At 50.8% G+C, this 25,105-nt stretch overlaps 10 protein-coding genes across 11 annotated transcripts; 4 read left to right on the forward strand and 6 right to left on the reverse strand.

Moving 5' to 3' along the window:
- Nucleotides 1–210: 210 nt before the first annotated feature.
- Nucleotides 211–3,979, reverse strand: vp16. Of its 2 annotated transcripts, XM_046084600.1 has the most exons (7): nucleotides 3,706–3,979; nucleotides 3,526–3,632; nucleotides 3,345–3,473; nucleotides 2,798–3,291; nucleotides 2,656–2,750; nucleotides 1,332–2,602; nucleotides 211–1,275 (listed from the first exon to the last, which is right to left on the reverse strand). In XM_046084600.1, the coding sequence occupies exons 1-7, from the start codon at nucleotides 3,848–3,850 to the stop codon at nucleotides 1,027–1,029; spliced, it is 2,490 nt and encodes an 829-aa protein (XP_045940563.1). In that variant the 5' UTR covers nucleotides 3,851–3,979; the 3' UTR covers nucleotides 211–1,026. The 2 variants fall into 2 exon arrangements, with proteins under 2 accessions (XP_045940563.1, XP_045940564.1); XM_046084601.1 differs by having other exon boundaries at nucleotides 211–2,602.
- Nucleotides 302–973, forward strand: LDX57_002963 (Alb1 domain-containing protein; the record flags this gene model as incomplete). The annotated part of the gene is made up of 3 exons (XM_046084599.1): nucleotides 302–317; nucleotides 406–698; nucleotides 764–973. The coding sequence occupies 3 exons, from the start codon at nucleotides 302–304 to the stop codon at nucleotides 971–973; spliced, it is 519 nt and encodes a 172-aa protein (XP_045940562.1).
- Nucleotides 3,980–4,084: 105 nt separating the features above from the next.
- Nucleotides 4,085–5,376, forward strand: LDX57_002965 (uncharacterized protein; the record flags this gene model as incomplete). Its single annotated transcript, XM_046084602.1, has 6 exons — nucleotides 4,085–4,249; nucleotides 4,306–4,515; nucleotides 4,569–4,691; nucleotides 4,743–4,904; nucleotides 4,954–5,108; nucleotides 5,160–5,376. 6 exons carry the CDS (start codon nucleotides 4,085–4,087, stop codon nucleotides 5,374–5,376), a joined length of 1,032 nt encoding a protein of 343 aa, XP_045940565.1.
- An 85-nt stretch (nucleotides 5,377–5,461) lies between these two features.
- On the reverse strand, nucleotides 5,462–6,307 carry LDX57_002966 (uncharacterized protein; the record flags this gene model as incomplete). Its single annotated transcript, XM_046084603.1, has 1 exon — nucleotides 5,462–6,307. The coding sequence occupies one exon, from the start codon at nucleotides 6,305–6,307 to the stop codon at nucleotides 5,462–5,464; it is 846 nt and encodes a 281-aa protein (XP_045940566.1).
- A 533-nt stretch (nucleotides 6,308–6,840) lies between these two features.
- LDX57_002967 (bestrophin family protein) lies at nucleotides 6,841–8,301 on the reverse strand (the record flags this gene model as incomplete). Its single annotated transcript, XM_046084604.1, has 4 exons — nucleotides 6,841–7,225; nucleotides 7,349–7,890; nucleotides 7,942–8,083; nucleotides 8,162–8,301. 4 exons carry the CDS (start codon nucleotides 8,299–8,301, stop codon nucleotides 6,841–6,843), a joined length of 1,209 nt encoding a protein of 402 aa, XP_045940567.1.
- A 1,181-nt stretch (nucleotides 8,302–9,482) lies between these two features.
- LDX57_002968 (uncharacterized protein) lies at nucleotides 9,483–9,707 on the reverse strand (the record flags this gene model as incomplete). Its single annotated transcript, XM_046084605.1, has 1 exon — nucleotides 9,483–9,707. The coding sequence occupies one exon, from the start codon at nucleotides 9,705–9,707 to the stop codon at nucleotides 9,483–9,485; it is 225 nt and encodes a 74-aa protein (XP_045940568.1).
- A 1,126-nt stretch (nucleotides 9,708–10,833) lies between these two features.
- LDX57_002969 (FHA domain protein) lies at nucleotides 10,834–12,707 on the reverse strand (the record flags this gene model as incomplete). The annotated part of the gene is made up of 3 exons (XM_046084606.1): nucleotides 10,834–11,457; nucleotides 11,519–11,615; nucleotides 11,671–12,707. 3 exons carry the CDS (start codon nucleotides 12,705–12,707, stop codon nucleotides 10,834–10,836), a joined length of 1,758 nt encoding a protein of 585 aa, XP_045940569.1.
- A 4,448-nt stretch (nucleotides 12,708–17,155) lies between these two features.
- Nucleotides 17,156–19,199, forward strand: vac8 (protein anchor VAC8; the record flags this gene model as incomplete). Its single annotated transcript, XM_046084607.1, has 6 exons — nucleotides 17,156–17,323; nucleotides 17,410–17,530; nucleotides 17,587–17,700; nucleotides 17,758–18,003; nucleotides 18,059–18,808; nucleotides 18,868–19,199. The coding sequence occupies 6 exons, from the start codon at nucleotides 17,156–17,158 to the stop codon at nucleotides 19,197–19,199; spliced, it is 1,731 nt and encodes a 576-aa protein (XP_045940570.1).
- A 589-nt stretch (nucleotides 19,200–19,788) lies between these two features.
- On the forward strand, nucleotides 19,789–20,532 carry LDX57_002971 (exosome non-catalytic core subunit CSL4; the record flags this gene model as incomplete). The annotated part of the gene is made up of 1 exon (XM_046084608.1): nucleotides 19,789–20,532. The coding sequence occupies one exon, from the start codon at nucleotides 19,789–19,791 to the stop codon at nucleotides 20,530–20,532; it is 744 nt and encodes a 247-aa protein (XP_045940571.1).
- A 703-nt stretch (nucleotides 20,533–21,235) lies between these two features.
- RIA1 (GTPase RIA1) lies at nucleotides 21,236–24,836 on the reverse strand (the record flags this gene model as incomplete). The annotated part of the gene is made up of 6 exons (XM_046084609.1): nucleotides 21,236–21,615; nucleotides 21,685–22,007; nucleotides 22,082–23,602; nucleotides 23,653–24,596; nucleotides 24,670–24,690; nucleotides 24,774–24,836. The coding sequence occupies 6 exons, from the start codon at nucleotides 24,834–24,836 to the stop codon at nucleotides 21,236–21,238; spliced, it is 3,252 nt and encodes a 1,083-aa protein (XP_045940572.1).
- Between the last annotated feature and the right edge of the window lie 269 nt (nucleotides 24,837–25,105).

The raw sequence follows: 25,105 nt of genomic DNA on the forward strand, positions 1-25,105 counted from the left end.
AGAAACAGACAGAAAACCACAGCATAGAGACGGCACCGTGGTCTTCATCAAAAGTGAATGACAATTCCCACGGCGTGCATGTATGGTGCCAGACCAACAGCAAATATTGTTTGAAGGCAGCATTGGCCGACGCGGCACTAATAAGATAAACCGGATAAGTAAGCTGCGTTCTGGGTGGTTCCCGTCCACCGGAGAGATCTTTTATCGATAGCCCGGAAGTCTCCACAACAAAATATTCTACCGGCATCATAGACTGCTGGGACATTGTTTTTCTTTTTTGCTCACTCGTGGACAAAGAACCATGGCCAAGACGAGAAGTGAGTGATCTTTTGTGACTATATCTATATTTGGAAAACAGGCGTCCTATTTGTGAATTGCTTCTCTAACTTTACTGGAATTTACTAGCTCAGTCAAAGCACTCCCGCGCTGCGAGGCGGGCAGCTTCGCCGAGTCTTGATGTCGACAAGTCTGTTATGTCCCTCCCGCGGGTCGAGGAGACCGCACTGCCGCGCGATTCAGTTCTTGCCGACCGCGCAAATTCCGGTGTATCTAAAAAGCAGTCGAAGCCTCGGAACAAGTCGCGAGCGCAGCGCCAGAAACAACAGAACGGTATAGAAAGAGCAGAAAGCGTTATGGATCAGATGGAGAAGAAGGTGTCCAACAGTGTCAGCCGCGCAAAAGCCGTGAAAGCACGCAGGGTATGAGCGACGTCAATTCTCCGAGGTGCCGCCGTGAAGCATGTTCTAATCGCATAACACTCTAGGGCGAATGGGAGGATTTGAATCGCAAATCCGTAGCGTCGAAATTCCAAGCTCTTGAGAATGAGGCAGACAACGACGAGGACGATGCTATGGTCGACGACTCCGGACCTCCTGCAAAGACGAGGAAACCCCAGCCTCAGCAAACAATTGTGACCCAGAATCCTGTCGCGGACGAACCGGCAGGCATCGACGAAGATGAGGATATTACCTGAAATTTTAGACGGGGATATCAAATGCAAAGGAAATCTCAGACCGGTCTGGTCGTCTATTTCCTTGGCCTAAGCTGGTTGATCATTCGCTCGATATCCGAGGCGGCAGGTCCGGAAGCTCTCCCACGGAGCAGCTCAAGGGTATTGAAATCTTTGGCCTTGAAGGCTTCTTCGCCGGCTTTTACAATCATTCCGCATTTAACCCACATCTCCACCTTGTCCTCGACGGTCAGGTTGGTGCATTTGGGGACGAACAGTGAAGCAAGCTTTGTGTTTCCGGCGCCCAAAATCTCGTTATAGAAAGGCTGTCATTTTCAGTGAGCTTATGCATTCATAGAAAACAAGGGGGGGAAATGCTCACCTCCCATCCTACCGGCGATTTCTTGTTTTTACCGATCTCCTCTAGTTCACCCCAGTCTCGTTTGGCGACTAGGGCTCTCAATCTCAACCACCAATAGGTTTTCTCTGGCATCTTGAACTCGCTTTGGAGCTTCTGTGCCCTCTTGCCGTAACCCGACCTGATCAGCCTGTAGATAGTCTCATTCAAACTAAGGCCGAGGAATTCCGATCGATCGGTAAGGTCCTTGTCCAGGTTTTCCTGCACCTTCAACAACTGCGATGCTTCGGAGAGTAGTTTCTGTTGTAAAACCACGGTCGCATCTTTCGAGTCCGTTAGCAGGCGAGATGCAAGCTGAATCTTCTCAGTCTTGCGCGGTAGTGCCGTCTGGCTTAATGCCTCCGAGAGAAGGACATTTGAGCCATCGATAGGGCGATCATCTTGATAATAAAGATCCTTCAACAGCTCTGTATCCTCTTCCCGGGCAGTCGTTTCCACAAGTGCCGATGCCATGGGGCGTGTGTTAATCATTCTAAAGAAGCTGGCGAGAGGAAGTTTACTCTTCAAATGTAAGAGAACATAATTAACCAGGTCGTTGTCTCCACTTTCGATAGCCTTGTCAAGGGCTATCTCATCTTCTTCCATGTTCAGCAACAACGGAACCTGCTTTCCGGCGCGCGGCTCATGGTTCAATAGCTGGGTTGCCAGGTGAGACCGGCCCTCATCAAAGGCGGTTTGTGCTATCAGTTCAAACGAGATGCCTGGCTTTCCATCCAGCCGCTGTACAATGAGCTTGCAGACCGCTTCGTCATCGACCGTTGAGACTTTGACCTTCTGGCTAGCCCAGTGAACGTAAATCCGGTCAGCGGGAAGTTGAAGGTATTCAGATATACGGATGGCTAAGAGATATTCATGTCGATTAACCAAGCGTTCAACCAGCTTCTCGGGAGTCAATCGAATGTACTGCTCGTAAGAAATCGGGAGACCTATTTGATAGTCTCTCACTGCCTTCAGAACTCGCAACTTTTCAGTCATCTCAACGAATTCGTCGCTGTTATACAAATCGAGGACTGATTTTCCAAACGATGCAGCTTTCAAGAGCCGCTTCTGCCAGTAGGCGTGAAATTCGTGGCCAGCAGCCTTGACACAGACGTCGACCGCCTCTGGGAGACTCGGACGAATTCTTTGGATGTTCTCATCCGCTTTGGGCGACTTTTTCTCCAGTAAATCTACCGAGTCCAATAAGACCGACGCGGGAGAAGTAGATCCAAGCCGGAAGATCGCTTCTGTCACATCTACATACCATACCGTTAGCCGCTGAATGAAAGAATTCCGCGTGCCAACTCACCTGTAACCTTATGTAGGAACTCGCACGTATCGTTCGTGATCAATCGAACGCCATCAAATTCGGGTATGACATGAACGGTGTCATCATAGTAGTACCTTGTTCGATTAGAGCTGTAGTGCGAAAGTGGAAGACCAAAACTCACCGAGCAGCCACACCACTAGGTCCAATGAGGTGCACTTCATCCTCCCATGCAATCACCACTGCATCGTCGCCACACCAATCGACTGTCCGCGGTGTGACTCGGGATTCAGGGTCATATTCACTGTATTTGCTTTGGAAATCGCTGCTGACAACCCAGACTTTCCCCTCCGCTGTGATGAGGGCCACAAACTTCCCTGTCGGGGATACGCTAGCATGTTTGAACGGGCCATTCTGAAGAACTTTGTCTTCTGCCTCGGTTGGATCTATCAAGTAGACGGTCTTGTCAACCGCCAGCAACACCTCAACCGAGCGAGAGAGTGTAAAAGCTGGAGGAATCAAAGACCACGACGATACCTCGCCTTCGGGGCATGGCGCAAGAAGTTTAGGCCTTGGCTCATCATAATTTGAGACAGCAACCAGCTGGTTATTCGAGAGTAGAGCGACGAAACCAGATGTCCAGAATCGACAAGCCCGGACCCCGTACTCTTCGGAACCCTGGAGAAGTTAGTAATTCTAACATACATAAACTGGGGGAAAATGAAGCCTACATTTCCTAGAGAAAACGACGTGAAATCGCCATGCAGGCCAAAATATCGCCGCACTGTACCATCTTCGGTGATGACTAGCAGCTCTTCCCGGTCCGACCAGCCCAGTCCACGGATCGTACCGTACTCCCACTGGAAGCGATTAGTATCATCCCCAAACAAGGATCCATACGGGTCTACTGACGTTTATTCGGTTAATATGTTTGCCCGAGCATGAGTAGATGTCAATGCTTGTTTTGGCGGTCTGGGCATCCCGAAACCGGAACACCTTGGTCTCATCTCGGTGTAGGGCTATAGACTCGCGTCAGTAAGATTTTTACCACATTGAACAGGTCATGCCATCAATAGATGGTGCAGCGCATACCGATAGCCCCTCCGTACGGAGCGCCAACAACAATGTAGTTCTCTAATTGGACGTCATCGTCAAAGATAGCATCGTAGACGGGCACCTTTCGGTAGAAGCTATCGCCCAGCTTCTCCCAGTTCGCCAGAGGGTTCGACGGCGCCATTTAGGAGGATAGGACCATGGAAGAAGGGAATTGGAAGCTGCAGAGGGAGGGAGAGAGGGAGTGGTCGATGCAGGCACCGCTTTGCTTCTGGTCGGAAGCTCCAGCTCACATCTGCTTCCCGGCGCTAAACCGCGTTGGGCGTCCTCCTACCGTGACTTGGCCAAGACCCGTTATGTCTTTCTCTTCTCCGGACTCGCTCTGGAATTGAACTATAACTGGCCACCATGAGGAGGGATGCAGGCGCAGGGTATCATGGATGATACATTGGAGATTACCAGTTTAGCCGTGGAACTGTCGGATCTCGAGGTTGCCCTTTTGCTTTGTCTGGCAGTGCGCGAACATTGCCGTATCGATACCACGACCGAGAACATTCATGACGTTGCTAGAGAGCTCGCCCTGGTAACTTTGGACCGATCGACTGAAATTAAGCCCACTAGCAGCTAATGGTTACCTAGATCTGTACCAACACTTTTAATCTTACATATGCGGTTCTCGATTGCTCAGAGGCCACATCATTCGATGATTTCTGCTCTGACATCCTGCCAACGGACGCTCGCAGAAGATCGGCGACTATCAGGGCCGCAGCTGAGCACAGGGTAGTCGACGTGGTGATAGCCAAGAATTTCAACCATGTCGCTGAATATATTCAGGTTCAAGCTCTTGAGGTGAGCATGTGGCGACCACATTCTTGAGTTCGACCTAACTGACCCGTTTCTAGTTGATGCGCTCGAAGAAACTGGCCCTCAAAGATGGGGTGCTCGAGGCTCCGGCGGATTTTCTCTTCGTGCCTCTCTTAGCTCGTCGCTCAGAACAGGATCAACCGAAGTTGAACCCTCACTTGGTTGGTTTGCTTCCTTAGAATGTCATAGTCTTCGGTACTGACGCAGCTAAGAACGACCATTTCATCATCTCCCATTTTCATGATGACACCGATGGTTACATCTACTTAGAAGAAGACGACGATTGGCTGTCAGACAGTCAAATGTCGGCATCATCTGTTGTGCGCAAATCCTCAGCACCGCAGAACAAGCGCAACCCCAACATCGACCGAAAGGTAAGTTCGGTTCACATGCGTATGACAAACCATCTAATGTATCACCCAGACCCTAGATAAACTGAAACGAGCCAGCAATGCCGTAACAGCTGGGGCCGACATTGTCCGGTATCAGCAGGATATTATTGTGTTCTTTCGTCTCAGCCGTGCAGTCGCAGGAGGCATATCAGTTCGCTCTAATATCCACTTCAAAACACTTTCAAAGTATGTCATAGCCCGAACATGCACCCTGGGTCTTGCTGACCAATGAAACAGACTGCTAGCTACGCTCCACGGGATAGATTATCTCACCCCATCTATCGTGGCCTTAGCCGCAAAGAAGGTCTTTCGGCATCGAATCATCGTGGCTAAACCAGAAGATGACCGCAGTCTCCAGTATGGGAGTGACTTGAAAACGGTGTCTCAGGTTCTTGCTTACGCTACTCCCGATACTATATTGGAGAGTGTTCTTGCTCTTGAGACTCCTATCTGATATCTGGACGGATGGCTGCTGGCGGTCACGACCAGCTAGAGTCGAATGTAATTTATTTGTTTCCAGTATGTCCTATATTGAAATTCTATTTCTCCAAAGAAGATTCAACCAATTGAAGGATGCCACCCAGCATATTCAACACCAAATCAAGCACTCCATCCAGAAGACCCCCAGTAAACGCTAACAAGCATTCCAAAGAAGTCACCAAGTTATCCAACACGTCCACCAAAGTGCACTGTCCTTCATCCTTCTCATCCTCATCATCATCGCTGTCACTGTCACTATCACTATCGCTGCTACTGCTGCTACTGCTGCTGCTGCTGCTACTGTCGCTATCACTCTCACTCTCGTCATCCTCCGCATCACCATCCCCACTTCGCTTCCTCAACCACCTCCTCCTGATGTTTTCCAGACTAGTCGCGTTCGCGTTCGCATTCCCACTCCCGATCCCATTCAATTCTCGACATCTGAACATCCCAACAGAAACCTTCTCTCTCGACCGCTCCATCGCCGCCTTCACGGCCTGCACCTTTTCAGCCAACTCGCCCACGTCGACATTCTTGTTGCTGATTTGAGTCTGAGGCGTGTTTGCTTGCGTTCCGTTTCCGTTTCTGCTTTTGACGCTGTGTGCGTGACTACGGCCGTGGATCTGGGTATGATTGTGTCCATGACTATGTCCATGGCTAGGAGTATAACCCTTCCCATCTAATTGTAACAAGCGCTCCAAGATCGGGGATATGCGTGTCAACGTGTGGTTGAGTTTCTCGAGGTTCACGCAGTCAGGGAGGTTTGGTCTTGAGGTTCGCGGTGGAAGGTGTGTGTGCGTGTGCATGCGCGCATGAGCGTGGGTATGACCATGGGCATGCGCGATATCGAAGGGTAAGAGGAGGAAGGTGGCGAGGAGGATGGAGAGGATGGGAGGCCATTTCATTTTGTTTTTGTCTTGGTTCTCAGATGGTGGTTGTGTTTGAGATTGTTTGGATATGGGGACTGAGTTATCGAGATGAACTAGACAATGTCCAACAAAAATGGATGAATATTAGAATGAATAGGGATATTCAAAGTAGATAAAGAAACCACTACGGGCTATAGACACTTCTAAAAGGGGGAATCATTGCTCTTAATTAGGAAATTAGTATCAGAACTGAGACTGAGTTTTGGATATGTCACTTGTTGGCTGGCTGTCAGGGACATCCTTGCCGGAACCAGCTACGCCACTGACTTGCTCCCCTGACGATCGTTTGGTTTTCGACCAATTTGATCTTGACTTGGGTTACCTATCCTATTTAGTTTCTTCTGCATACAGTAAATGCTTGCGCTGTCTGGGATTGTCAAGGGTTGTTTTACTCTTGGCATCCTGGCGGTCGGACAAGTTAATAACATCTACAAGATTGATATCACCTGCTCCTACCCAATACTTTGCAGTAAGATCTACCACCACAGTGAGCCAGATCCCAACAACCCTCACCCCCTCGCCATCCTCGACCTCACCTTCAAAAACATATCCGGAGGCACGAACCCATTCCTCGACGCATTATTGACAACCCCAGCCCCAAGCCCATCACCAGTTACCTGATCGCCCGACTCCAGCTCAACAAACCGCATTAATCGACGCCACTCGTCCAGCACAACATCAATCTCAGTCTTAGCGTCGCCAGCAATAGCGTCCATCTTGATGTCATTGCGGTCGTAGCCGAAGGGGTCTTCCAGCTGGGAGCCAATCCCTTCGATGCCGTAGAGAGTGAAGATCACGAGACTGACGATGGGGACAGTCCACCAGCCCATGTCGTCGACCATGCCGAAGGGGAGGACGCAGCCGAAGAGAGCGAGGACTTGTTTTTGGTGGATTCTATGGGAGTAGTTAGTAAGTTTGGCTCAGTGTGGTGCGAAGATAGGTATATAGTAGACGAGAAGGCGGACTCAAAAGGACTCAGAAGAGAAGGAGACGGGAAGATGGTGAGGGAAGACTCACAAATGCGCCACCGGAATCGGAGTCAACCCGATCGTCTCCATCTTCCCATACGCATCCATCAAGGTATTCAATTGCGCCTGCATCTGACTCGAACCAGGAGCATTGAACCAACCCCGATCAACACCCCGCTTGATGAACCCATCCACAAGGAACGTCAACTGAAACGGTAACCCCAACCCCTCATCTTCATGGCCTTCCAGACCCGCAGGCAAAAGGCTCGCATAGTCGGGGTTATACGCGGCGATGCCGTCCTCGCCGACATCGCTCCCGAGAGCCCAAGCAGCACCCCATTCGGCACGGAGATGGTTCTTGACGGCATAGGGAATCGCCATGAGTATGCGGATGGTGCGCTCGATGTCCTCCTTTTCAGCGGCAGAGGGGGCTCCCTTGCTGCTGTATCCGTGCGTGACGATGGTGCGCACCAGGTTCCGGATGCTCGTGGAGATGGTATTCATGGCGTTTCGACCATCCCAGAATCGACTATAGGATGTTTGGTTGCGGAAGACCAGCATCAAGCCGACGACGATGGAGAGAGAGGGGATCTAGCTTGAGTTAGAGGTGTCGCTGAACAGGCTTCTGGGAGGGAAACATACAATACTATTCGGAAGGCCGACGGTATCAAAGATATACAAGTCAAGACAGACGACGAATGCCGAAAAGATAGCATGCAACGTGACCGGTAGCAGAATGGCGCCGTGGATGGCGCCCTTGACGAACCGAAGAACTAAAGGCCATCTGTGGCGGATAACATCATGTCAACGCGGGTCCAAAGCGTCAACATGAACAAGAGAATTAAAGCTCGCGAGTGGATACCTTCGAGGCTTCCTCCGAGCCGACAACAGATGCGGATGCGTGCCCTGGCGATAATGATGAGGATGCTGATGGCCATTGAGGAGGCCGGTATTTGGCCGACTCAGAATAGGCGTCGGGGGTTCGCTAAAATTCAATGTCATCGAGAAATCTTTGTTGCCAAAGACTAGAAAACGGACAACAGTCTAGTAGTCTAGGGTACTCCGTGTGTTGATCAACAAAGCGAGAAAAACGAGCCTAGCGGTCAGCAGTCGCGGTTTAATCTAAATGAATCTAAGGCGTGCTTGGACCACCTTGGACTATCTACAAGACTACAACAACAAAGACCTCAACAACACAGCCCCAGCTCTCGTTATCCGGACCTACTGGAGGGGCATATCAAAACGCCCCACAAATCACATTAGCAGCCAAGCATCTGCGCGCTGATGGAGTGCCGACTGCCGGTGCAGACTCGACCGATGGTTGGCGCTTTGTATGGCGATCTTCTGTGAAATGACGTTGTGGCTGGCATGTGCACTCCTCGATGAAACTTGCTTCGTCTAGCAAAACATAGTGTACCTACGATGGTGTACGGTGTAGAGATGAGTGGTGATGCTTCTTGAACCTCCTAGTCCCCAGAAGCGCTAGTATGTGCGCAGGATTCGGTTTAGAGATAAGATGAGCCTCTCTTATTAGTTCTTATAGCACCCTATAGTTATGAGCGAGTACAAAGCAAACATGCCAACTTTTCGCTGTATCAAATCCAAGTGATAGTATCCTGCAATACGCGGGTTTATCCATCAATCAATCAATGTAGCTACATACAAGATAAAAAGGTGCCCGCTTCCCCTATGCATCACGAATCAATTGTTGCCTTCGAATGAATTCTGCAAAACAATGCCCAACTCTGTATGGCCCAGGTTGACAATGCATGAGGGATTAGGGGTTCGGTCGCAATCGTATGGACTCTGTCTCTCTGTCTTATTGGTCCTGGTGTGCATGCCGAAAGGAAATATGTTATGAAACCCCCGTAAACAGGCTGGTAGACAAGTTGGAGTAAGTTCCGTTTAGCAAAAAGAGCGGTTGAATGTCGGCAGTGTTGGCCGACACGAGTTTCGAGCGAACCGGTCTACATCATCAGGCGGGTCTGGAATTGCCCGGGCCCGTGGTCGCTCCGGCGCGTTGTCTGCATCGGGGATTCTGTGACCAGGGCACCATCAGGAACTGCGTCAGGAGAGGAGATTCAGCCTACTGCATATAGACTTTGATTATCGCTGTGTATGCGAGGCATTCGTCTGATCTCGGTCGGCTTTGAAATAGCCCTACTGCGTATCGCTGGCCATCATCAAACTGGTGAACGGCTTCCCACATCTTTTTTATCCAGCATCCAATCGGAACACTGAATTGCCTCGGTGTCCTCAAAGTCCATGAAGGTACCGACCCAGGTATCAACCGGAAACCACACCATTCCGTTGGCAGGTGGATCAGGTGGCACAAATGGAGCATCAGGCGTGACGAAGTAACCAAGCACGCGGAATGGAAACGTGAAGATGTAAGGAAGCCAGTCCATGTGGAAATGTAGTGAGTAGTCTTGATGTGTTGTAGAGGTTTCTGAAAAATGCTCTTGGAGCGATAATGTTTGGAAGAGATGTGGTTTTGCAGAAAGGAGGAGTCCACAAAGCTGTTGGTAAACGGGCCACTCAATTTTGACTTCCACAAAGTAACCAACCTCCCTTAATTGCGCTGGAATGGTTGCTTAGTCTCTGTATATGCGGAGTAGGAAAGAGCAAATGAAGACATTACCGGAATAGGAAGACCCAGCGCGTCTGGAACAAAATGGATCTTATTCAGTAGAGTCTTACCCAGTAGAGAAGTTCATAAGAAGGATGAAGAGGCTCCCAAATCGACACTTAGAAAAAAGAGAGATAGAGTAGGGGAGCACGAAGAAAACATTAGCAAGGGAATCGATAAATCGTAAGTGAAAGCCTTGTCTTAGAGTGGGTTCAAGAACAAACAAAACAGATCATTGTGAAATCTTCATTTCATGGGTTTAGAAAACAATGCTATGCGTACATGTATATGCTCGACTAACGCTAAGGAGGCAAAGGGATGATGAAAAAGGGACGAAAAAGAATAGGCCATGTCCAAAAGAAAAAGCCAAAGTAGCAGGCTTTAGAAATCATCCTGCGATGTGTGGCCGTCGACAGTATAAACGCCAGCCTTATCCAGAACGCAGAAGCCATGCATGGATCAAAAGTTCAGATCGATGGTGGGTAGAAAAACGCAAGGAAACGGGTTCGGGATGATGACGGTCAGATGTATAGATCAGACGATAGACTCAACGGCCCTGGTTGAAAGGGTAGAATGGATTCAAACAAGGCTATATTTGCAGCGTGATGGGGTATAATTTTCAGATGTCGGGGAAATGTAATATAAAGTTGTATGTAGGCTGTGCGATGCAACGTGGTCGAACGTCAATGCCAGTGATGAAAGGTGGATTAAACAAATAAAATAAGGTAAGATAAAGAAAGTATTCCGACAAGCGGAAAAGGTTGTAGACGGCGTCCATGTTGACATAAATTGTTGTGTCGGCCGCATTGCGCCGAGAGATTCGCAAATCTCAATGATCGCATAGGTTTGTTGGTAATGCAGAAACAGTTGAGGCGGATGGTGCTTCGGATTCCCCCCTAGATCTGTCACGACATGCTAGCCCGACCGTCAAATGCTAATGGTCCGGAGTCATTCTGTGGTGTCAGAGGATTGTCATCAGATGATTCAGAGCGGACAGGCGTATCAGAGCGAAGCTGAGCCTGTCGGCATTGAACAGGAGCGGAGGTTTGGCCTACAGCCTGCCAACCGGGCATGTCGGCGCTGGTGTGCGTAGGAACAGTCTCGAGGTTCGAGCTGGTGGCATGTTCTTGAGACGCTTGAGCAGCCTCTCGCGCAGCCTCGGAGTCGTTTAGACGCATGCTTTCGATATTAGCAGCGAGGCCTGCCTCAGAAGGCAGGCCATTCACCGCTTCCTCCACCGAGCTCATGGAATGGTTGGTGACATGGTTGCTTCCAGACGACGTGGGGTGTGCTTCCGGTCGAATATCCTCCGATGAGGACGAAGGCTTTTCCTCCGCCGCGGAGCTCTTCTGTTCGGTGTCCTCGCCTTCAAAATCATTCGAGTCGTCGACTTCGGCGCTGAGATCCGTATAGGCGCGACAGTTAGGACATTGGAACATTGGGTAGTCGGGTGTGTGAATAAGGCGCATGATGCATTTGTAATGCCAGACGTGGGCGCAGGCTGCCATGAATAAACACTGGTAGGGCCGCTACAACGAGAGTTAGCAAATGAATTCCCAGATACCATCTCTCTATTAACGAAAGACATACCAGGACAGAGCCCAGGCAGATTGAACATTCCCGACATCCAGCATAATCCGCAGCCTCTCCCTTCCCCAGATTCTTGATCAGACTTTCGGTGTTTTTGCTGAGCCCCTGTTAGCACCATCCTGGTTGAAAATCCACGGTCGGGAACCCCATACTTAAACTCATTGGGCTGCTGTTGCCACGATCGGTTACACTCGATCCGTATGCGAACACACCGAAAGATCATTTCTTCGCCACCGCGAAAATCAATACCAAGTTGCACAATATCCCCATCCTTCACTGTGTAGAGCCTCGAGGCCATGTTCGGCTGGCTCAGTCGCATGTGGTTCAGAAACGTTCCGGAGGAACTGCCAACATCTTTGATGTGCCATTGCCCATTGACGTACAAGAACTCGCAGTGTCTCCGACTCACAACCTTCGACTTAAATCCCACGGGCGCATCCGACGGTTCTGTCGGATTGGGCTGCGGCAGACCATCGCGCTCGGAGTAGCGACCGACCTTGATGATGCAACTTTCCGACGGGAGCGTTCGCGAGACAGGGATGAAGGGCAGAGACGGTCGGGCGCTCGACTGGGACTCCTGGTGGGGGAAAAACCGAATGGTCGCCTTCTGTCGGGGTTTAGGGGATGAGGAAAAATTTTCGGTCGCGACGGGTTCAGGAGAGTCGAAGAGGGCACTCTGGAGCTCAGCCGGAGCGGACGTGGGAGCGCCCTCGTCTGCTCGAGACTCAGGCTGGGAGGATCCCCTTAGCCGCGCCATCGATTCTTGCGAGAAACTCTGAGCGAGATCGGTGGAAGGAGTCGAACTCGAGGATTCGGAGTGGCGCGATTCAAAGGGCCACTCAATTTGTAAGCCGCGGAAGCTTGACAAACTGGTCGAACTATTGTTGCGGGCGGACAGTTCAGGTTCGGGGCATGGAGCCGGGTTATTGCTAGGCGTCTCCACTATCGAAGCGTCTTCAGAATCAGAAGAATCGTCCTCGATGACGGTGAGGAACGGCGCAGGACACAGGCGATTCACTCGACTGCCCAGAGTGTTTTGGCGGGTGAGACGCTGGGAGAGAGGCTGAGGCGAAAGATGACCGTGTGTATAGGCACGCAGCTGGCTCAGTCGGCGGAGGGGTCCAGCACGAGAGTCGGCTGGGACTGGGAGGTCGCTGTTGGAGGCGGAGGCGGCAACGAAGGTCGACATCCCTGCCGATGTGCCTTTGATTGGCCCTGGCGGCGCTTCTTCTCTTTTTTTCCTTCTTTTTTTTCTGTTCTTTTCTTTTTTTCTTTTCCCTTTTCTCGTTTTCTCGTTCGCCGTTTCTTTTGGTCAAAGTAATCAAGAGCCAAGGATTCCGATGAAGTTGTACCACCAAGATCTTAAAGTCAGAAGTCAAGAGAAGATTGAAAGATTGGAAGATGAGAAGAAGGAAAGAAATTTCGTTCCTGTCTTTGCTAAAAGAAGATAAGAAAAATAGAATAAAATAAAGTAAATCACAATCGGAAATTCGAAATATCAAAAATATTATTTCTAATTATGTTTAAATAATATAAATCTTCTGGTACCGGTCAGAAGAATTTTTCTATGGCGAAATCATGGAATGGCCATGCCAATCTCCAGTTAGCCACCCAGACCACAAGCTGGAACTCGTGGGATCGTCAACGAAAGCCCTAAATTGGGATCTTCTTCTGGGAGAATAATTCCAGATCGGTTGGCTAAGTGGACTCTGCGATGGAGCACGGCAATGGTTCGGTGGAGAGATCCGATCGAGATGGAATTGAGGCCGATTTAGTAATTTAGTAGACGGGGCAAGATGCGATCGGCAATAAAGAAAGGTGAAGGTGAAGGGAGAGTGACTGCTGAGAGGAAAGAATTCGACATGGCGTAGGAATAACGAATGAATGAAGAAGTAACGAGTTGTTCCCAATCGAAAAGAATGAGGGCATTCATACCTGAGCTGTCTCGTTGCAGAGAGACTATGCGAGTCAGGTATGGCAAGATCTACTCGGTGGGGCGACGAGGAATGCATGTTCGAACACGGCACAGAAAAAGACCACACCATAAACAAACCCCCTCGACTTGTTGTCCCCGGCAAGTTAAGTTTTCCTCTTAACCCAATTGACGCCTTGCCTCGTGGGTCCTCCTCCTGAGTCCTGCAGACCATGGTAGACCGGCCGATTCGGTTTCTTTCATCGGTGGAATTCCAGATTCTCGTCCGCTACTTTACCACGTCTGCTGGACCTGTTGGTAGATACCGCTCAGTGTGTACGATCTACACACTTCATCGATGGAGACCGGCACGGCAGACCGGCACCTGCAGGATACATCATCAGTGCAGGACGAGTCGACGACATAGCATGATGCCACTCTAAATCCTTCAATTGGGACCGCCCAAGCTAAATTAGGGAGACCCATCCACCAAAGCGAACCAGACCAAAACCATCCACGATCAGGTCACGGTCCAGGGGAAAACCAGGACGACCGCCGAGGTCTCCCCTTCAGCTCCACCTTGACCATACACCGTGTACGAATTCCGGTCCAAGGTAATAGAAACACAAATCAAATCATAATAATATGAATAAGATATCATGAGGCCAAACCCACTCACTCGTACGGTGCACGTTCGACGGCATCCAGCCCTTCCTGCGGGGTTCTGCAGAATTCCGGGATTGTTGATTTGGCGCTCCCTTGGCCTTCTCCTGCGCTCCGTGTGACGCGACAAGTCGACCCGGCTCAGGTGGTCGTCCTCGTCGACTTGGTCCTTCTGGCTTCGTCCTTACGCCGGGCGATCGCAGTGACATGTTCTTCGAACCGATATAATTTTGCGCCTCGTGTCTCGGCACCACCCGATCAGTTAACTGTCAGAGCGTGAGGGCCGTGCTTTTTTCTCTGAAGTGTCAACTGTCAAGTCTAAGTGGTCGCTTGATGAACGATTCTCCTGCCTATTAAAGGGACCACGATGAGTCTAGTCGATCTAGTCGGTAGTTGCAGGGAGTTCGTGCAGGAGGGTCAGAAAAACTCATCTATGCTCTTCTTACTTCGTACCGTCTGCGATAGTTACCTCCGCCACATCATGTCACGTTTTCATGGGTGTATCGACTATGGCGTTGACTTGATCCTTTTGCTGATCATCCGTCTCTTTCTTAGTAGTCTGGTGACTAGGTCGCATCACGACCGTCGGCAAAGGCAGAAACCATCTCACCGAATCAACCGTATCTGTTGGTGTACACGGCCATCATCATTGTTGCTGTTCAATCTGATGTTTCCTTCTCGAACTCTGTTCGCGGTGGCAAACCCAACAACATTCATAATTCATGCACGTAGCAATCGGTCTCGTTTAGCATGGGCGTTACATTCCAGTCTCTACAAACAACCTTCTCTGGCACCTGCAGACAGATCTCCCAGAACAGGCTCCAAGTAAGCAATGACATCATGTGATGGGCCCTGTTTATCTGGAAGCAGGAATAGCACACTAGTTCGGTTCGGGCTAGTCAGGGACTGGGGTTCTGCTCTGAATCTTTGGTAACTTGCCTTGACATCATATCCAATATATTATTAATATCACCTGAACAAGATATCGCTTCTGCAATTTTCCGATTTACAGGCTCAGTGATGTGTTTTCTCATTGTCTGTCTCGCCATTTTAGGGTTTTGATAGTTCATCGTTAAGATCGTCAAACCACGGTTGGGACATCTACGGGCCGCAGACGGTGGCAGTAAATAGTCGGTAACTCTTCAATTCTCTCGAATTAGAATAGCTCAAAAATTGGTTGCCGTAGAGCCCTGTCATTGTCTTGTATGCTCAGCCTCCTCAACAGACACTCAATTCCTCGGTTTAAAGCCTCGACCCAGAATAAGTCTGGGAGAAGGATACGGCCATGCTTTGACAAAGAAAAGGCCACCAGTAATCGGGATCTTTTTCAAGGCCTCAAGTGCTGAGTATAACCCATATAGGTATGTAGCACCTAGAAATGATGGCTATATTTCTTGTGATGTCGAAAGTTACTGGCTGAGACTTTTCTCAATTCTCTGGAGGTTTCACTATTTTAGGCTTATATCGACAGAGAATATATCGACTCTCATCACCATTGTCCACATTTACTTCTAGTTTGGCGAAGCTGCGATGGTGAACGGAGGGGAGGCGGATGGCCCGGAATACTTCGTCCACTTGACCATCCAAAGTGAGTTTACCATTTTACACATATATTTAAGTCTGAGCCTGGTTGAGGAATAACCAGCTTACTGGGGAGAATATCCCAGGGAAAGGGCCTTACGCAAGATATACTACCTCTTAACCAGCTAAACAAAACAAACGAGCAATAAACGGAAACACCAATTGAGCCGTTTATAGTCTCCAATGCCAAGACGTGGCATGAAACTATTCCGAGCGATCGATGACTCAAATCCAAGGATGTGCAACTAGTTGCACACACCATGAACACTAGTTAAGAATTGCAACGGGAGTGGTTCGCCTTCCAAGGATTGTTGATACATTCCATGACTATCACACGGGGTGCGGTGTTCCCGATGATTAGCTTCCGAGGTGGGCCAGGATGACCCCATGCCTGCTTACGGAGTGTTGCAGGTGCTGTGTGGTTCGCGCGATATGCCGTCACTACTGTACGGAGTAGGTAGAAAGTGAAGACATTGACGTAGATAGAGGTATAGTGCCGATATGCTAGTGGCGTTAGATAGTCCGGTGTTCGATTATAAGACGCTCCTATTTAATGACACACCCCCACACCCCGTCGGCAGGAGTCAAAGGGACCAAGGGATAGGTAAGGATGAGTTGCTGAATGGACTGCCAAGATCCATCAAATGCCAGGATGGGACAGGATGGGATAGACAGATAACAGTCGGACTTAAGGAGGTCCGCAGTTGGCAAGCGATCAATAGATAAATATTTATCCCTTCATTGGTATGGATGTGAAGAAACTGTCGATGGGAGATCGACTTCCTTCCGGGATGAAGTGCATATAGCGAGTTTAAAATTAGATTGGTAAGACAAGAAGGAAGTAAAGCCTGTAAAGGCGTGGTCGTGACCGAGGTGGAAGAGTGGTGGTGATGGACGAGCGATGAGCTCCCTCCAATCTGCGTGTGATCATTAGCCCAGTGACCACCGCTAGTCGCATACTAACTCAATGCTAACTACTCACCTGCCCGTCCTCCCATCTTCTCATCTTCTTTCTACCAACCACCTCCCTCCTCCTCCATTATCTTCGATTTCCCCCCTTTGGCGGGTTATCAACTAAAGAAAATTCCAAAAATTAGAAAAAAAGAAAAAAGAGAGAGAAAGGATCGAGGGAGAATAGGTTGACATTCCGAAATCTCCCCTCCTATCACGCGCCGTTGCTTGTGCTCCCGAAAGCTCCAACTTTTGAGGCGGATGCAGAGCCTCCCAACCTCGCCTTAGTCTCATCGCCAATCGCCTTCCCTCATTTCCCGCGTTTCCTTTTTCCTCCGAGTTCGTCATTCATCCGCCGCTTTATCGACTTCATCCTTTGAACCGATAAAAGAAACGAATCAGCCAGGGAATCACACCGTCGGCTGCTCTCCCCGGTCGGATTGGGCATCGGTTCCACCTCCTTTGTTTTTGATTGAGCTAGACGCTTGCGGGGCCGCAGTTTGGTCCTGCGGGCCTCCAATCTTGAAGGCATGGGTGGCATTGTGAATACCTGCTTTTCCTGCCTGTCGACGGTCGACCGCTGGTGTCATATCACCGCTTGTCTCGGTGGTGGTCGCTCGAGGGACGGGATCTACGAAACGACGCTCGCCGACAATGAGCGGGAAGCTGTCTCCGACTTGTTGGGCTATCTTGAGAATGTAAGTTGCGTCGCGGTCATTCTGTTGACTTCTCGCCCAATGTGTTGCTCTTATATTCTGGTTTCTGACGATGTTTCTTTGACTAGAGAGCCGAAACCGATTTCTTCTCCGGAGAACCCCTTCGCGCGCTGAGCACTTTGGTCTACTCCGACAATGTGGATCTTCAACGCAGCGCCAGCTTAACGTTCGCTGAGATAACAGAAAGAGGTGTGTGTGGTTATCTATAGGTTGCTCTACAACAGCTAACTCTCTCGGTTCTCTAGACGTGCGCGAAGTCGACCGGGACACCCTTGAACCTATCCTCTTCCTTCTACAGAGCTCCGATATTGAAGTCCAACGGGCTGCTAGTGCGGCTCTTGGTAACCTGGCTGTAAATGGTTCGTACTGGTCGCATCACTCATCGGTCGGGGTCTCGCATGGCTAATACTTCATAGCGGACAATAAGGTGTTGATAGTCGCCCTGGGAGGGCTGGCCCCTCTAATACGGCAGATGATGTCTCCCAACGTCGAGGTCCAATGCAATGCAGTCGGTTGCATTACCAACTTGGCTACCCACGAAGATAACAAGGCGAAGATTGCACGCTCGGGTGCTCTTGGTCCGTTGATCCGCCTGGCCAAATCTAAGGACATGCGCGTCCAACGCAATGCGACCGGAGCATTGCTCAACATGACACACTCCGGTAAGATGGTGATCTGGGCAGTATCGTTTATACTCTGGTCTGACTTGATGGGTAGATGACAATCGGCAACAACTCGTGAACGCTGGCGCCATTCCTGTGCTGGTTCAACTGCTCTCCTCCACCGACGTTGACGTACAATACTACTGTACAACAGCACTCAGCAACATTGCGGTCGACTCTACAAATCGGAAGAGACTTGCTCAAACCGAATCACGCTTAGTCCAGTCCTTAGTACATTTGATGGACTCGTCCACACCCAAGGTTCAGTGCCAAGCCGCTCTCGCCCTCCGAAACCTTGCGTCCGATGAGAAATACCAGCTCGAAATCGTGCGCGCTAAGGGTCTTCCTCCCCTCCTTCGTCTTCTACAGTCCTCCTACCTCCCCCTCATCCTCTCCGCTGTCGCATGCATTCGCAACATCTCCATCCACCCTCTCAACGAATCTCCGATCATCGATGCCGGCTTCCTCAAGCCCCTGGTGGACCTTCTTGGCTCCACCGATAACGAAGAGATCCAATGCCACGCGATCTCGACTCTGCGAAACCTTGCGGCCAGCTCCGACCGTAACAAAGAGCTGGTCCTTCAGGCTGGTGCAGTGCAGAAATGTAAAGACCTTGTATTACGGGTGCCACTCAGTGTCCAATCTGAGATGACGGCTGCAATCGCTGTGCTGGCCCTCAGCGACGAGTTGAAACCCCATCTCCTCAACCTTGGGGTATTCGACGTTTTGATTCCCTTGACCGAGTCGGAGAGCATCGAAGTGCAGGGCAACAGTGCCGCAGCTCTGGGAAACCTATCCTCTAAAGGTACGCTTAACATACATACAAACCCAATTCCCTCCATCTGGACTAACGAGGCATTGCAGTCGGAGACTACTCGATCTTTGTTCGGGACTGGGCGGATCCCAATGGAGGAATCCACGGCTACTTGAACCGCTTCCTTGCAAGCGGCGACCCCACGTTCCAACACATTGCCATCTGGACCCTTCTCCAGCTACTTGAATCCGAAGATCAGAGGTTGATCGGATATATCGCCAAATCGGAAGACGTCGTACAGATGGTCAAGAACATCTCCGACAAGAACATCGAGTCCGATGACGATGAAACCGAAGATGGAGAGGGTGAGGTTATTGCGCTGGCACGACGATGCCTCGAGTTTCTTGGAAATGGACCCCGACAAACCCTTGTCGAGGGTTAGTACAAATATCACACTGCCTGGATAAGGCCTACGTCATATTATTCATCCCCTCAAACGCAAGTCTATAATTGGCATCCGGTCCCCTGTTGTCGTTGGTACATCGATCTTCACTTATTATTGGTGTTAAGCGGGCATTTCTCTTTGGTGTCACTTTTTTCTTCTGTCAGCGAGCATCCGGTGTGATAGGATTCATCTGCCCTTGTTGATTATCGCCATTCCTGCCATTTTGTACGTTTGAGGGCTGCTGTGCTGGTTATACTTGTGGTTGACGTTTGTAATTATCCCAGCAACTGGCCTTATATTTGACTTGTAGTGATATTGATATAGTGTAAATTGTTGCCGCGGTTATGCAAGCCAATTAATCGACATACGTTTGTCTAGAGCGAAGCGAGAGTGCCAGTGATGTTAATTGTTAACAGTAGTTGATGGATAGTACTGATCGGAAGTCGGCGAAACCATTGGCCCGAGCTGGTCTCATCTGGTTTTCTTTCGCTTGATATCCACCAACGGGACGGAGCTCTGCATTTCTTTCTCTAGCCATCCCTGTCTTGTTCATTCTCTCCCCGCTTCCCAAGAGCTGCCAGACGAAATGACGAGCGCCCTACCAGCTCTAGCGATTCCCGGCCAGCGCCTGGGCCCAATTGCCTCCTACTCTGCCGGGCCCGGCACCCACGTGCAGAATGCCAATATCTACGCCTCAATCGCCGGCCCCGTGGTGCTCGATCCGGCGCAACCCAGCTCCAAAGTGAAATCTACGCTCAGCGTCTCCCGGAGCCTCAACCGCCACCCGACCCCATCCTCCGGCGCAACCAAGCCCGCCACCTCGAAGCCTAAATACAACACCCTCCCGGCCGTCGAATCCGTCGTCCTGGCGCGGGTCACGCGCGTCCAGAAACGCCAGGCCACTGTCTCCATCCTCGTCGTGCTCGACGACTCGGCATCAGCCAGCAATGCGCAGCTGCTTAACCCGGCACAAACCACCTCCGACAACGACAACATCGCCTCGATCCTCACCTCGGCCGCCAACCCCGAGAACCACAGCAACTCGGACGAGCTGCGGTTCCAGGCGCTGATTCGCAAGGAGGACGTGCGTGCCGTCGAGAAGGACCGCGTCGTCATGGACGAGATGTTCCGGGTTGGTGATATTGTGCGCGGTACGGTCATTTCTCTCGGCGATCAGAGCTTCTATTATATCACTACGGCGAGGAATGATCTTGGTGTTGTCATGGCGCGCAGTGAGGCGGGTAATATGATGTTCCCTGTCAGTTGGAAGGAGATGAGAGATCCGGCTACGGGGGCTGCGGAGTTGAGGAAGGTCGCAAGGCCTTTTTGATTGAAGTGTCCAATTCGTGAGGGGGATTCAACCTTCTTTCTGCTTTCTCACTGATTGCCGCTTTTCACTCCGTCACGCCTGTCAGAGCACTCTGTCGTTATGCTCTGGCCTTGCTGTCTAGGCTGCCACGGATGATGTGAGTCTGGGTGGATGACAATTTCCGGTCTTCCAGCTGCCGGCTTGATGTTTTCACACTAGTCCTGTCCGGTCAGTTGGCCTGCGAGGACCTGCTCAGAGCGGTTCTTGAACAGATACATCACTCGACCAAGGGGTTGCCATAGATCGATCTCTTCGATGAGCAGCGACACTTATGGACGCATGCTCTACACACTTCGAACCATAGAAGGTTCTAACATGATCATCGCATTCTGTGATGACGCGCTGATGAATTCATGAACCACTAAATCAAATCGATAGAATTCTGTCTCCCCAGGAGGAGACGGTATTAATGAAATACATTCAAAAGAGTTTTTTCCACACATAGTAGATTTCAGTTCGGTTTGATAATCATAATGTAGGCTTTTACTTGACTTCATGTCTAAGTTGAATATAGGTACTTTTTGTCTATATTCCACCCATGAGGACTGTACCTGTACCTATATCTCTATACAACCTAGCATATATAAACCTCGCTGTGTAAACCAATTCACCCAGAAACCCCAACCAAACCAATTTTCTCTTCCCTCCTTCCCCCGTTCAACATCTACTTCTTCAACGTCTTCTGCTTCTCCGCATCAATCAACTTCCGTCCCTGAATAACCAACCCCTTCCTCCTCCTCACGGCATCCATATACCTCTTCGCGACATTCTCCCGATCCGCCAGCTCGCCCAAATCCTCCAGTTCTTCTTCCGTCGCGGGCACCCAGAACGGATCCTCGTCGAGGGCCTCGAAGCCCGCGAAGATCAGTTGCGGTTGCGCGGCACCCGAGGTCCGTTTCCGGATTTCTTCGGCGAATCCGAAGGACTCGGCCACGGGGAGCAGAGACAGGATGGTAAAGAACGGCGTGCCTTCTTTCATGGCTTCGGAGAGGATTCGGCCGCGGCGGCGTGTGATGACGGCGTAGACTCGTCCGAGGACTTCGGCTGGGGGGTTGTTAGAGATGAATTCAATCGGGTTTTGGAAGGGAGGGAAGGAGGGAGGGGGAGGCTTACTCGATGCTTGGATCTCACAACTGTACATGGCAAGCATGATTCGGGGACTCCAGTCGAGGAAACCCTGAGAGATGCTGTCGCGGACAAGTCGGATCGATTCACCGGTGAGTCGGCCGAGGTCGAGCTCGCCTTCGTTGGCGTTGACGGCGAGGTCTTCAAGGAAGACGGCCGTGCCTTGAATGGGCTCCTGGCAGAGAGGACCTTGGCCGGTGGCCAGCTGGAATGCATACGAGATCTTGTCGCAGAAGTCGCGGACGAAGAGGGCGTCTCGGCTGCTTTCTTCGGTGGAAACGCTGGGTTGCTTGGTAGGGTCGTCCAGTAAGCTGTGATAGGATGTTAGTTGTAGGTCACTTTGTGAAGGAGAGGGAGAGGATGAAGTGGGTTGGGTTGGACTGACAATTTCTCGCAGGTATTGACTGCCGTGGCGTCGACCAGGATGTTAGGGCCAATGCGCCTGGGACCGAATGCGATGATCTTGTCAACGACGTTGTTCCACAGTTCCTTCTCGTCTTTTGCGTTCTCGTCAAAAAGCTTGCTGAGTTCCTGCTTGAACTCCTGCAGAGAGAGAATGCTTCCCTCTAGGGCTTCGTCGGTAGCATCGCTGGCTTCGATCTGTTGGTTGCTCTCGGAGGTGCCGTTGGTGGCATCAGAGGCGGTTCGCTTTTCAGACTGCAGTCGCTTAATTGTTCCGACCTGTTTCGTGAAGAACTCCGTCACAGCGGCCGGCAAAGGCACGACTCGCAGGCGCATGGTCAGTTGCTTGGACGGCGAAACCACCACGACGCCTCCGCGTCCCACTTCGGGGTTCTTTGGAGGTGCCATTTCTGGCGCGTTGATGATCGTCTCGCGGTATGGGACGATGGTCTGACCGGTTTGGATGTCGCATCGGGCAAACCGCTCCCGAAGATCCTTCAAGCAACGCTCGAGATGCAGTTCGCCGGCCGTCAGTATGACGTGCTCTCCATTGGGAAGAACCTCGTACTGCGCGCAAGGATCACTTTGCTCGAGAAGACGCAATCCAGTGACCATTTTACCCAAGTCGGCGGGATTGACCGGCTCCAGTGCCACTCTGACAATAGGCGGGGTGTTCAAGGAAACACCGGCCAAGTTGACGCTTCCTTCGAGTTGCGAGCACAGCGTACCCGTCTTGAGGACGTGGCCAGCAAGACCACCGATACCAAAAACGACACCCGCAGGAACTGATCGGAGGGGCTCGAGGCTCCGGCCCATGAGGAGATACAGGTCCGTGACGGTCACCTTTCGAGGTTCCGGGCTTGCGTGAGGGTTTTCAGGCGAGAATTTGGGCGCAAGAACATAGATCGAATCACCAACCGTAAGTGTACCAGAGTAAAGTCGGGCAAATCCAATCAAATGTTCTGGGTCTTCCTTCTCCTCCGGTTCGCCGCTTTGGTCCTCTTCTTCTAAGGTGATCCTTTCAAAGGTCGACGTAATCCGAGTATATTCGTCTGTTGTCTCAGGAGCACTGGTTTCTGCCTGTAACTTGGCGATTTCTTCACGCTTCTTCCGAGCAATCTCGCGAGCTTCGTCCGCCGACATGGTATTGCCAGAGCGCTTGTTGCTTGATGATAACTCGCTCTCTGGAATGGCAACCATTTTACTGACATACGCCACAACTGGCTCTTCCGGACCGGTCTTGAACTGAATCATGGCGTTCTTCACCTTTTCGTCCACAAACCTCGCACCCGGCGACTCTTCAATCATGGCAGGCAGACGAGACTCTTGGGCCGTTGGAGGACTGGGCAAGTATTCAATGACGGACACCAACACAGCTGTAGACAGGGGTAGCCACAGGGAAAATAACGTAGTCATGATATTCTTAGGATCGCGCGAGCGTAGAATATAAGGCGGTAAGGTGATATTCAAAGACTTCGTGATCTTTTCCAGCAATGCCGGGTCACTGCAATTGTCAGCGCTTTATACAAGCGAAAAGGGCAAATCCAAACCTACCCTTTGCCCTTTCCTCCGCCAGTGGTGGCCTCATAAGCAGCCCAGATACTATCCAACACAAGTTGAACAAACATCGGCTTCAACGCCCGTCCTTTCAGATGCTTCTGACCCAGAACACGCTTCGTCTTAGGGTCCAGATAATAGTCGCCCCAGAGAACCTTCTCCAAAACGGAACGCTTGATCCCAAGCTTTTTCTCGTAGATTGCCGCAAATTGCCGCACAGTAAAGGCCCACCCATCAACAGCACTGCAGAAGATCACATTGTTTTTCTCAGGCGCGAAGTACAGGTCCTCATCGTCCCGTTCTTCGAATTCGGCTGCGTCAACGGTGCTACCCTGCGTCGACTCGCCGTCTTGCGTCTGCTTCTTCGAGCGGTCTTTCTGGGTGGCGGTGGCATTGGCGCGCTCTTCCATGCGCTCTCGCCACTGGAGATCTTCTTCCATCCGCTCACCCTGATAGAAACTGCCAATTACGGCGTTTACCTGCTCCAGCAGCCGGCTCAGATGATTATAAGCTTCGCTGGGACTCATCTTCAATTCGCCTATCAATCTATCGAGCTTATTAATGACCAGAATCGGTTTCAATTGCTCGACCCAGGTCTGACGCAGCACGGTGACTGTCTGACTGCACACGCCCTCTACGGCATCCACGAGCACGATGGCCCCATCGCACAGACGCGACGCGGTGGACACCTCGCTGCTAAAGTCGATGTGCCCGGGGGAGTCGATCAGATTGATCAGATACTCCTTAGGAACTGGGGCCGCGTCCGGCGCAGAGCGACGCATCATGGAAAAGAAGAGAGAGATGGCAGAGGACTCCATCGTGATGCCTCGCAGCTGCTCATCCGGCCGCGAATCCAGATAGCGGATTTTTCCCGCCAGCTTGGGCGAAATGATGCCATTTGTGGCGATAAGACTATCAGTCAAGGAGGTTTTGCCATGATCCTGGAACCATGCAACAGCAGGAATTAATACGTGAGAAATCTCCGGTAGAAAATGAAACCCTGGAGGGACTTACAACGTGGGCCAGAATGCATATCTGCGGTGTGATTAGCGCTGCTGGGTGGTTTGACAATGACCCCCGGGCTGTGACATCAAAGTGGGATGGAGGGGCAAACGTACATTCCGTATATCTTCCGGTTTCCGCTGCAGGCGAACTAGATCTTCGACATTTACAACAGGCATTTTGACACTCGACTGGCGCTGACAGCGCTCAGATCTAAGAATTCTAGCCTAGGAGGAGAAGTTGGTTGGGCGGCGGAAGGAGAGTTAAGAAATGAATGAACGTCAGAGGGGCAAAAAAAAAAATCGAAGCCGGGATTTGTACAGGCTGAAGGGACTCGCTCGGCCGCTTTTAATATAGCGACTATTCTTCTTCGCAAGCTTGGAAAGATTATCGGAAGTCTTCAGATTGTCAAAGTCTAGTTACGCTATCTTTTCTCCGATTATTAATG

Source organism: Aspergillus melleus (assembly GCF_016097325.1).
Source record: "Aspergillus melleus strain CBS 546.65 chromosome Unknown contig2, whole genome shotgun sequence".
In the NCBI taxonomy this organism is placed as follows: domain Eukaryota; kingdom Fungi; phylum Ascomycota; class Eurotiomycetes; order Eurotiales; family Aspergillaceae; genus Aspergillus; species Aspergillus melleus.

What these genes read in the sequence shown, in the direction of transcription:
- vp16 (XM_046084600.1), bottom strand. Translation starts at nt 3,850, where the DNA reads ATGGCGCCGTCGAACCCTCTGGCGAACTGGGAGAAGCTGGGCGATAGC. An exon ending in TCCGTACGGAGGGGCTATCG is followed by an intron (nt 3,633 to 3,705) that starts GTATGCGCTGCA and finishes GCGAGTCTATAG; the next exon opens with CCCTACACCGAGATGAGACC. An exon ending in CGTCGTTTTCTCTAGGAAAT is followed by an intron (nt 3,292 to 3,344) that starts GTAGGCTTCATT and finishes TAACTTCTCCAG; the next exon opens with GGTTCCGAAGAGTACGGGGT.